Source organism: Sturnus vulgaris, chromosome 3 (assembly GCF_052056855.1).
Source record: "Sturnus vulgaris isolate bStuVul1 chromosome 3, bStuVul1.hap1, whole genome shotgun sequence".
Lineage (NCBI taxonomy): Eukaryota > Metazoa > Chordata > Aves > Passeriformes > Sturnidae > Sturnus > Sturnus vulgaris.
Window position 1 is genome coordinate 6,639,945 of NC_142245.1, and position 10,506 is coordinate 6,650,450.

At 56.9% G+C, this 10,506-nt stretch overlaps 1 protein-coding gene across 2 annotated transcripts; it reads left to right on the forward strand.

Annotated features, from left to right (window-relative positions):
• Positions 1–4,018: 4,018 nt before the first annotated feature.
• On the forward strand, positions 4,019–6,913 carry FOXA2 (forkhead box A2). Of its 2 annotated transcripts, XM_088160832.1 has the most exons (3): positions 4,019–4,142; positions 4,889–4,958; positions 5,453–6,913. In XM_088160832.1, the coding sequence occupies exons 2-3, from the start codon at positions 4,890–4,892 to the stop codon at positions 6,704–6,706; spliced, it is 1,323 nt and encodes a 440-aa protein (XP_088016958.1). In that variant the 5' UTR covers positions 4,019–4,142; position 4,889; the 3' UTR covers positions 6,707–6,913. The 2 variants fall into 2 exon arrangements, with proteins under 2 accessions (XP_088016958.1, XP_014750512.1); XM_014895026.2 differs by lacking the exon at positions 4,019–4,142 and having other exon boundaries at positions 4,845–4,958.
• Positions 6,914–10,506: the final 3,593 nt, after the last annotated feature.

Here is a 10,506-nt window from a genome sequence, read left to right on the forward strand (position 1 = left end):
CCGGGAGAAAACATCCAGGGCAGGATTTTCCTGGGATGTCGAGAAGACTTTCTTCCCTTTCTTCCTCGATCTGGCCATCTCCCTGGGCTCATCCTCCTCCCTGTGCCGTGGGAGCCGGGGATGGATCCGTTAACTCCCGGTTTTCTGTCATTCCAGATGCCTGCGCATCTTGTTTATCCAGCAGAACGTGCTGCTGGAAAGCTGGGAATGGGCATCACGTGGCCCACGGCAAACAGTCGGCAGATGCCCTCTGTTGATTTTGCTCCAGAGCTTTTCCAGAGGCTGCTGGGCTCTTCCAAGGGGGTTTTACCCATTCCCGCCGTGATCCCATCCCGTCCCACCATCCCAGGATCTCCAGCTCGTGTCCCCAGGAAGGCTGTCCCAGGAAGTTGTTATTCCCCAATAACGGGGCTTTATTCCCATTGGGCTTTTCCAGGCTTTTCTTTTATTCCAGCAGCTCCTTCCCTTCATTGGCACACGGGATAATTACAGAGAGGGGAGGAACGTGAAAACAGGGAGTGAAAATGCCAGAAATAGGGATGTGTCCCAACTGTCTCCATCCTCAGGAATCCTTGTGGGTGAAGCAGATTTGCCTGCCCCAGAGATCCTGGGGTTGAAGGATATCATTCCAGAGTTCAAAGGATGGATATCCCTGGGATATTAAAGAGACGAAATTTTTGCACGCTCCCGGCTTTTCCTTTGTTAGCCTTGCTAAAGCCTTGGAAAATCTTTCCCGGAATTAAGCATCCCCATTTAATGTGGAATCTAATTAGGAGGGACTCGGTTGGAGAGTTCCTCAAATAGTTGAGTCAATATTGGCCCGTGTAATTGTGGGAATTCCCAGTGGAATTCCGGCACCTGTTCCAGAGCTGAGCCTCTGTGGGTGGGGAAAAAGAAGGAATTTGGGTGGTCCCCACCCGAATCCTTCAAGTAGCTTTTCCCGATGTATGGGATTTGTGGGAGCTCAGGAGTGGGATCCCGGTGCGTGTTCCCAAAACGCTGCTGGATGTGACCTTGGGATGTGCCATTGACCCTTCCTGGAGAGTTTTGGTGGGAATGCTCAGCTTAATTCCCAGCTTCAAGGATGTGAATATCCTCATCCTCATCCTCATCCTCATCCTCATCCTCATCCTCATCCTCATCCTGTTTCCATGTGTTCCCATGGGTTATTCTGCTTGTTGGAATGGAAGCTCCTGGGAATGCTTCAATCCAGCAAAGATGGATCCTACAGGAAATATTGGGAAGAAACCCAGCACGGAAGCAATGGGAGCTTCCCTATCCCACTCCACCTTCACCCTTCCCTCTTCCAGCCTCAATCCCATCTCCCACCTCTTCCTGAAGTACTCCCAGGCACTGATCCATCCATGATTTCCATGTCTTATCAGGGGAAGGCCTCAATAAATCCCACAAGTTGCCTTTTGTATCCAGCACTCTTCCTGAAGGGCGGCTCCTCGGGAGCCACTGTCTCCCAATTTCCTGAATTCAAGGGGAAAACTCCATCCCGCCTTTCTTTCGGAGGAGCAGCACAATTGGGAGAGTTCATTATCCTGGATTAATGATGATAATTATCAGGAGAAGGGGGATAATTATCCCGCTTGGAGGGGAGGCACTGCTGGCGTTACTGCCAGGGATGGAGGTGGGAAAAGCTGATCCAGACTCTGGCCATCCCTTGGGAAGCGGGAGCTGCCTCCCCAGCCATGGCTCCCAATGCAAATAAGAGCATCATTTCAAAATTAAATTTAAAATAAATATTAGTTAAATATTAAAGAGAAGAAATCAGGTGGAGATGGCCGGGAACTCGCTCATTCCAACCGGGAATGTTTAAATAAGACACCACGGAAAATTTCTCATTTTAGGGAGTCCTGATATTCCTAAAAATGTTCTTTTTATGGGAGAAAAACCGATTTTCCTGCTTCTTTTCCTTAGGAGAGATGGATTTTATCCATGTGGGAGCGGAGCCTCCGGAGTCGATCCCACATCCGGCCGCTTTTCCAGGCCCGCGTTGCTGAATACAAATGTTGGAATTGCTCCGTGTCCTCGCGTTCCTGAGACAAAGGCTTTGTCTGAGGAGCACCAGCGGGATGTGGTGGCCGTGGCTGTCCCCGCGGGCACGTGGAGTGGGATGGGCATCACCATTCCCAGCGGGATGGAGCAGGGTGGGGGAATTGTGGGGCAGACAAAGGGGAAGCGGGGTTGAAGCGTCTGGGACAGCGGGAATGTCCTCGAGGCTCAAAAACCCAAGGAATCAGCGCAGCTCCCAGTCCACATCTGGATGAAAGTCCTCACCTTCGGTGGGGACAAAATTCCGAGTCCTGCGGAGTCAAAGCAGGGAAGCGGCGCCTGGTAAAGAGGAGAAAGCAGGAAATTGGGAAAGGTGGGATGGTGTCACCTCACGTGGAGGTGCCAGACGTGCTCACATCTGTCCCAACATCTGCCCCAACATCTGCAGGTCCTGGCCTGAGGGCGGGAATTGCCCAGGGACGGAAAGGCTCATCCCGACCTCTCCAGAATCCATCGGAGCGAACCTCGCGGTCCGAGGGAAAAGGGCATGGAAGTCTCATCCAAAACATCTGGATCCAAAACATCTGGATCCAGCCAGGAGCGGAGAGCAGCATCCTTGAGCTTGCCCAGCAGCCACAGCCCAGATTTCACCCCATCCTCCCAGAATTCCCCCTTCCCGAGCCTTTGGATGAGCAGAGAGCTCCGTGGAAACGCAGATTCGGCACTTGGGGTGCGCCAGCCGGGACGGGCGATTTGGGGGTGCGGGAAAGGGGGTGACCCCCCGGGAATGACCCCACAGGGGGTCCCTGGGTGTCGCCCCCACCCCGGGGTGTCGCTCCCCGTCCCCCCCGCGCCCGCGGCAGGCGACAGAGGGCGCCCCGCCACCGCGATGGGGGCGGCCCCTCCCTCTTTTTGGGGTGTCCCCCCTCTTCAGGGGGGGCATCTCCCTCCGGGCCGACCCCCAAATCCCCCAAATCCCGGCAGAAAACGCGTGGGAGGGAGAGGGGCTGCGAATATCGCCGCGGCTATCGCGATAGGAGGAGGCGAGCGGGGTTGTTTTCCTTTGGACACGGATCCTGAGGGATTTGAGAGCCCGGGGAAAGAATCCTGAAGGGGTTTGGTGGGGGGTTAAAAACTCTCGGCGGTGTAGGGAGCCCTCCCCCGGAGAGGGCAAGCTCGATAAATAAATAAGTAATTAAATAAATAGATTAATAAATAAACAATCAAACAAACAAATCAATCAGGTTTGCGGTTTGGGTTTGTTGCTTTTTTTTTTTTTTTTTTTTTTTTTTTTTCATCACGGTGGGCAGATCTAGGTGGGGATTCATGGAACGCTTCCCGGGAGCGGCGGGGATGCTCCCGGCGGGCGCTGGGAAGGGGCGGTGGGAATGGGGGGAAGCCCCCCGGTCCCTCCCTGCCGCCCTCGGTGCCCCCCCGCCAGCAGCGAGGTGAGGGGGAGTTTGAGACCCGCGGGGGGGTGATTTTGGTCACCCGTCTGTCCTTCCTCCTTCCCTTCCTTCCTTCCTCTTTCCCTCCTTTCCTGCTTTTCCCCGCTCCCGGGTGCTCCGACAGCGGCGCTGCCCCGACGGAGCGCACCGGGACCCGCACTGTGACCAGCACCGGGAGCGTACCGGGATCTGCACCGGGAGCACACCGGGATCCGCACCGGGAGCGTACCGGGAGCACACCGGGATCGCACCGGGATCTGCACCGGGAGCGCACCAGGGTAGCATCGGGACCGCACCGGGACCGCACAGGGACCAGCACCGGGACCGCACCGGGACCGCACCAGGGTCTCACCGGGATCGCACCGGGACCGCACCGGGAGCGCGCCGGGATCGCACCAGGATCCTCACCGGGACCAGCACCGGAACCAGCACCGGGATCGCACCGAGACAGCACCGGGACCGCACCGGGATCGCACCGGTACTGCACAGGGATCGCACCGGGACCACACCGGGACTGCACGGGGATCGCACCGGGACTCGCGCAGGGCCGGCCCCCGCGGCCCCGCCGGCGCTGCCCGCCCCTTTCCCTGCTCTCCCTGCTCCCTTCAGTCCCGGTTTTCCTGCCGGGAAGAGCCGCGTCCCGTCCTGCCGGGGAGGCAGAGCCCCGGGGCCCGTTCGCCGCGGGGAGCAAAGGTGCGTGGGGAGGGGACCGGGGACTTTGGGGGGACCCTGCGGGGCTGATCCCAGCGGGAATGCTGCGGGAGAGCCGCTGCCTCCGGGGCTGTCCGGGGAGCGGGGTGGGAATGGTGTCCCCTGGGAGCGGGATGAGGTGACAGGGAGCGGGATGGGGTGGCAGCGGTGTCCCCCGGGATTGGGATGGGGTGGCAGCCGTGTCCCCCGGCGCGGGGCGGTGGCGGAGGCGCGCAGAGGTGCGCGGGGCCGCGGAGGAGCCGCTCCCGCCTAGGTGTGAGCTGATTATTCAAATGGGCAGCCGAGGACCTGGGGATTGGAGGCTCGCCCGGCCGCTCCGTGCTATATCACTGGGGCACCCACGTCACTGCAGCACTTGTCCTCCTCTTCCTCCTCCTCCTCTTCTTCCTCCCTCCTCCCTCCTCCTCCTCCTCCTCCGGCTCCTCCATCGCCTCCGGGCGCCTCTTCGCCGCGGAGCGCTGCGAAAACCCACCCAAGGAGCGGCGGCGGAACAAACCCACCCCAGCCCCAGCGCCGCTCCATCCCCCCCTTCCTCCCTCCCTCCTCTTCCTCCTCCTCCAGAGGCTCCGGCGGAGGGGAGGGAGGGTTGGGGACTTTTTTTTTTTTTTTTCCTCTCTCTTTTTTTTTCCTTTTTTTTTTTTTTTTTTTTTTTTTTTTTGGGTCGCTCTCCCTCCGCCGTCGTTTGTTGTGGCTGTTAAATTTTAAACTGCCATGCACTCCACTTCCAGTATGCTGGGAGCGGTGAAAATGGAAGGCCATGAGCACACGGACTGGAGCAACTACTACGGGGAGCCCGAGGTAAGGACGGAGCCCAAAATCTCCCCGGTTTAATCCCGGCCGGGATTAACTTTAGCACCGGCTCGGCGCTGCGGGCGGGGGTCCCGAGGTGCGGGTGGAGGTGCGGGCGACTCTTCCCTGTTTTTCCCTCCGCCCCTCCAGGTATTTTTCTCTCTCCGGGCAAGGGATGTCCCTTTCCTTTTCCCTTTCCCTTTTCCTTTCCCTTCCTGCAACTCCGCTTCCCGGGACGGCTCCGCCGCTCCCGCTGCCACCGCGCCGTTTTTAATATAGATCCCAAAATATATTTGGGTTTCATTAGGAAGAAAAACAACCCCCCCCTCTCCACCTCTACCCCCCCCCCCCTCCCGCCCCACCACCACCACCCCGCGCCGGGATTTAACCCTTTCCTCCCGTGCCCTCCGCGGCTGCGGCGCCTCCGGCTCCCGGCTGGGCTGGGCTGGGCTGGGGCTCCCCCCCGCGCCATCCCCGTGCCCTGTTGTCGCTTGTCCCCGCAGGGCTACTCCTCGGTGAGCAACATGAACGCGGGGCTGGGCATGAACAGCATGAACACCTACATGACCATGTCGGCCATGAGCAGCACGGCCAACATGACGGCGGCGGCGGCGGCCACCTCCATGAACATGTCCTACGCCAACACGGGCATGAGCCCCTCGCTGACGGGCATGTCCCCGGGCGCGGGGGCCATGCCGGCCATGGGCTCGGCCGGCGTGCCGGGCATGGGCGCCCACCTGAGCCCCAGCATGAGCCCCATGGGCGGCCAGGCGGGCTCCATGAACGCGCTGGCTCCTTATTCCAACATGAACTCCATGAGCCCCATCTACGGCCAGTCCAACCTGAACCGCTCCCGCGACCCCAAGACCTACCGGCGCAGCTACACGCACGCCAAGCCGCCCTACTCCTACATCTCCCTCATCACCATGGCCATCCAGCAGTCCCCCAACAAGATGCTGACCCTCAGCGAGATCTACCAGTGGATCATGGACCTGTTCCCCTTCTACCGCCAGAACCAGCAGCGCTGGCAGAACAGCATCCGCCACTCGCTGTCCTTCAACGACTGCTTCCTCAAGGTGCCGCGCTCGCCGGACAAGCCGGGCAAGGGCTCCTTCTGGACGCTGCACCCGGACTCGGGGAACATGTTCGAGAACGGCTGCTACCTGCGCCGCCAGAAGCGCTTCAAGTGCGAGAAGCAGCTGGCGGCCAAGGACGGCTCCGCCGGCGGTGCCGGCGGCAAGAAAGGCCCGGGCCAAGCTGCCAACCAGCCCCTGGGCGAGGGCAGCTCCTCGGGCGGCTCCGACGGCTCAGCCGGCGCCGAGTCGCCCGCCAGCTCCTCGCCGTGCCAGGACCACAAGCGCGCCCTGGCCGACCTGAAAGGGCTGAGCCCCGGCGAGCCTTCGGCCTCGCCCGGCCAGCACCTGCTGGCCCCGCCGCACGCCGGGCTGGCCCACGAGGGCCACCTCAAGCCCGAGCACCACTACGCCTTCAACCACCCGTTCTCCATCAACAACCTGATGTCGTCCTCGGAGCAGCAGCACCACCACCACCCGCACCACCAGCACCACCACCCGCACAAAATGGACCTGAAGGCCTACGAGCAGGTGATGCACTACTCGGGCTACGCCTCGCCCGTGCCCGCGGGCCTGGCCATGGCTCCCGTAACGAACAAAAGCGCCCTGGAGGCCTCGCCTTTGGCCGGAGAGACTTCCTACTACCAAGGCGTGTACTCCCGGCCCATCATGAACTCCTCCTAAGCGGGAAAACGCTGCTGGAAAAAAGGGGGAAATCCTTTTCCCCCCCTCTCCGCTCCCCTCTCTCCTCCCCATACCCCTCGCAGTGGACTCTGAGCACGGTACATATCCATATATATATATATATCTATATATATATCTATTTTTTTTTTTTCTGTTGGCTCCAGATGTTTGCATCCATTCGGGAATCTGCAGCCGTGTGGCCCCTTCCCAAATCCACCCTGGGGGGGGGGGGGTGGGGGGATGCTCCGTGTGGGGTGGTTTGGTTTGGAGGGGTGGGCACGAGGAGGGGGAGTTCTCCGGGGCTTGTTTTGATTTTTTTTTTTTTTTTTGTTGTCGTCGTCGCCACGAGGTCTAAATATATCTATTTTTTTGTGTGCGAGTGAGGGGGGAGAAAAATAACCCCCACCCGAGGCAGAACCAACCCCTCCTTCCTTGTGAATATTCCGAGGTCGGAAACCGAGGACCAAAAGTCTCGTAACGTTGTAAAGAGGGGGGAAAAAAAAAAAAAAAAAAAAAAAAAAAAAAGAAAGAAAAGAAAAAAGAGGGGAAAAAATAAACGGGGGAAAGAAAAAAAAATAAAATTAAAAAAAAAGAGAAAAAAAACCCGAAAAATGAGTATTTAAAAAAAAAAAAAAAAAAAAGGGGCAGGATAGATCGTTGTAATTGAAGCAAACGCTTGATGTTCCCGGGAGAGTAAACTACTTGGATCTGATTAATTTATCGTTTCTGTATGCTTTATTTATGGCTTCGAGCTGTGTATTCTGGTAGCGAGCGGCCGCAGCTGCCGCAGAACTCCATTAAAGTCGTATTGGCGGTGCTTTTCCCCCTGCATCTCTGTTCCGCCGCCGCCGCCCGACGGGACCCCCGCGGATCCCGGCGTTCCCGGGATCCCTGCGAGCGAGCCGGCCCCGGCTGGGATCGCCCAAACCCGGCTGGGATCGCTCCAAACCCGGCTGGGATCGCTCCATGCCCGGAGGGATCGCCCAAACCTGGCTGGGATCCTCTAATCCCGGCTGGGATGGCTCCAAACCTGGCTGGGATCGTTCTAACCCCGGCTGGGATCTCTCCAAACCCGGCTGGGATCGCTCTATCGCCCGCTGGAATCTCCCGTGCCTCTGCCACCATCCTTCCATCCCTTCCGGAACCCCTCCATCCTTTCCAGGACATTTCCATCCCCGCAGGATTCCACTATTCCCACTATTCCCACGCCCAAACAGCAAGGTGGGAAGCACGGACCCTTTTCCCAAAGCCCCACGATCCTGGGGGGGGGGAAAAAAAAATAAAAATCCTCCCAGCTGAGTGAAAACGGGAGGGATTTGGGACTCGCAGGGGCAGCGCATCCCTGCCTTTCCCGGGACAGCATCCCGGTTTTTCCCGGGGCGGTGGAAAAGGCGCAGAGCTTTTTATTTTCAGCACTTCCCGGCTCCTCTCCTTCCATTCCCTTTTCCCTCTCTTCCCAACCACTTGTTGTTTTTCCCACGCGGCGCCGGCCACGCCGCGATGTTGCTTTCCCAACTAACACCCAAATCCTTCTTAAAATTCCGCATTGTCCGCGGCGAGAGAAAAGGGGAGAGAAAAGGCAACGAGCGGGGAGGGGCGGGGGGGCGAAGAGAAGAAGGAGAAAAAAAAAAAAAAAAAAAAAAAAAGAACCTTCCCAAAAACAACAAAACGGGGCTGAAATGTGCCGGGATCTCTCCAAGGACACACACGATGGCAAGCGGGGCGTGCAAGGGGTGGCATTTGCACATTAAAGGCTCCCGCGGCCAGCGGGCACGGGCTCGGGGGTGTCGCCGCTTTGGGGACAAGGACATTTCTCCCCCCCCCCCCGCCCCTGCTCCCGGCCTCGGGCCCGGCCCCGCTCGGGTCCCGCTCGCGTCTCGCCTCCTCAGCCGAGCTTTCGCCTCTTTTTGCTTCCTTTCCCCTCTATTTTCTTCTTTTCCCCTCTATTTTCTTCCTTTCCCCTCTATTTTCTTCCTTTCCCCCTTTTTCTTCCTTCCCCCTTTTTCCTCTCCCCCTTTTTTTCTTCCTTCTCCCCTTTATTTCTTGCCCCCTTTTCGTTTTTTTCTCCCCTTTTCCCCCTCCCCTTTTACTTTCTCTCCCCCTTTTCCCCCTCTCTTTTTTAATCCTCGCCCCTTTCTCCCATTTTACTTTTTCCCTTTCATTTTTTTTCCTCGCCCCTTTCATTTCCCTCTCTTCCTTTTCATTCTCTATTTCCTCCTTTATTTCTTCTCCACCTTTGGCTTTCCTCCCTCTTTTTTTCCTCTTCCTTCCTTTTATTTTCCTCCGCCTTGTATCCCCCCTCTTATTTTCTCCTTTTATTTTCCTCCCCTTTTTATTCCCCCTTTATCTTTTCTCTTTCTTTTTATTTTTCCTTTCTCATTTCATCCCTTCCTTTCCTTTCTTCTCCCTCATTTTTTCCTCCCTCTTTTCTCTCCACTTTCATTTTCTCTCTCTGCTTTTTCCTCCCTCTTCCCTCCCCCGCTTTCATTTATTCTCTCTCCTTTTTTTCCCACTTTCATTTTTTCCTCTCTCCTTTTCTCTCCCTCCCTTTTCCTCTCTTTTTTCCTTCCTCTATTCTTTCTTTTCCTTCCTTTGCCTCGCTCTTTCCTCCCCAATTTGATTTCTTCTCCCTCTTTTTCCTCCCATTTTTCTCCCCTCCTTTCTTTTCTTTCTTCTCGCTCCTTTTTCCTCCCCACTTTCATTTCTTCTCCCTCTTTCCCCTCCCTCTTCCCTCCCCACTTTCCCCCTCATTTTCCATTCCCCTTCCTCCGCCCCGCTTCACGATTTGAGTCCGAAAAGACACCCCCCCCCCAAAAAAAAAAAGAAAATAACCCAAAAATCCTCCGGCTGGGCGTTATTTCTTCCCTTTCCCTCCTCCCCTTGGCATTTTCCCCTCTCTCCACACAATCCCAACCTCGCAGCGAGCGCATTCTGCTCCTGCCTGGTTAAGCAACCGTGAGCTGTGAATAAACAAAGTCAGTAAACAAAAAAAAAAAAAAAAAGAGAGAGAAGCTAAAAAAAAAAAAAAAAAAAAAAGGACGAGGAGCAGGAACGGAGAGAGGGGTGGGGGGAGGATGGCTGGAGCTCCAAATTCCAGGAGGGTAAACTTTCCCCACCACGTCAGAGTTCAGCAAATTTACACAGATCTTATATTGCGGCCCCTTTCCTGGCGGGTCCCCCCCCCCCCGCGCCGCTCGGAGCCGCGGCGCTGGAAGTGAATTTTATAAAGCTGATCGATATCTTGGTAAAATATTCATTTTTAAACGGGCGCCCGGCGAAATCTTTGCTTTGTGCTAAAGTCAACAGTGGCACAGTTGGAGCTCCAATAAATGCCGGGATGCTCCCAAGCTCCCGCACAGCCGGGCCGGCGGCCGGGGCGCAGGTAGGGGACACCCGCCGCTCCTTCTCCCGCTTTTCCTGCCCTTCCTCTCCTTCTTCCCGCTTCATTCCCAGCTTTTCTTCCTCAGCCTGGGCCCCCTCAGCTCCCCCCAGAGCCGCCGGGGCCGAGGGAAGCGGCGCGGAGGCCGCGGGGGGGATGGATTCGGGATGGGATCAGGGATGGGATCAGGGATTGATTCAGTGATTGATTCAGTGATTGATTCAGGGATTGATTCAGGGATTGATTCAGTGATGGATTCAGGGATGGAATCAAGGATGGAATCAGGGATGGAATCAGGGTAGAGTTCAGGATGGATTCGGGATGGGTTCAGGGATTGATTCAGGGATTGATTGAGGGATTGATTCAGTGATAGATTCAGGGATGGAATCAGGGATGAGTTCAGGATGGAATCAGGGTTCAG

What these genes read in the sequence shown, in the direction of transcription:
- FOXA2 (XM_014895026.2), top strand. Translation starts at nt 4,872, where the DNA reads ATGCACTCCACTTCCAGTATGCTGGGAGCGGTGAAAATGGAAGGCCAT. An exon ending in ACTACTACGGGGAGCCCGAG is followed by an intron (nt 4,959 to 5,452) that starts GTAAGGACGGAG and finishes TTGTCCCCGCAG; the next exon opens with GGCTACTCCTCGGTGAGCAA.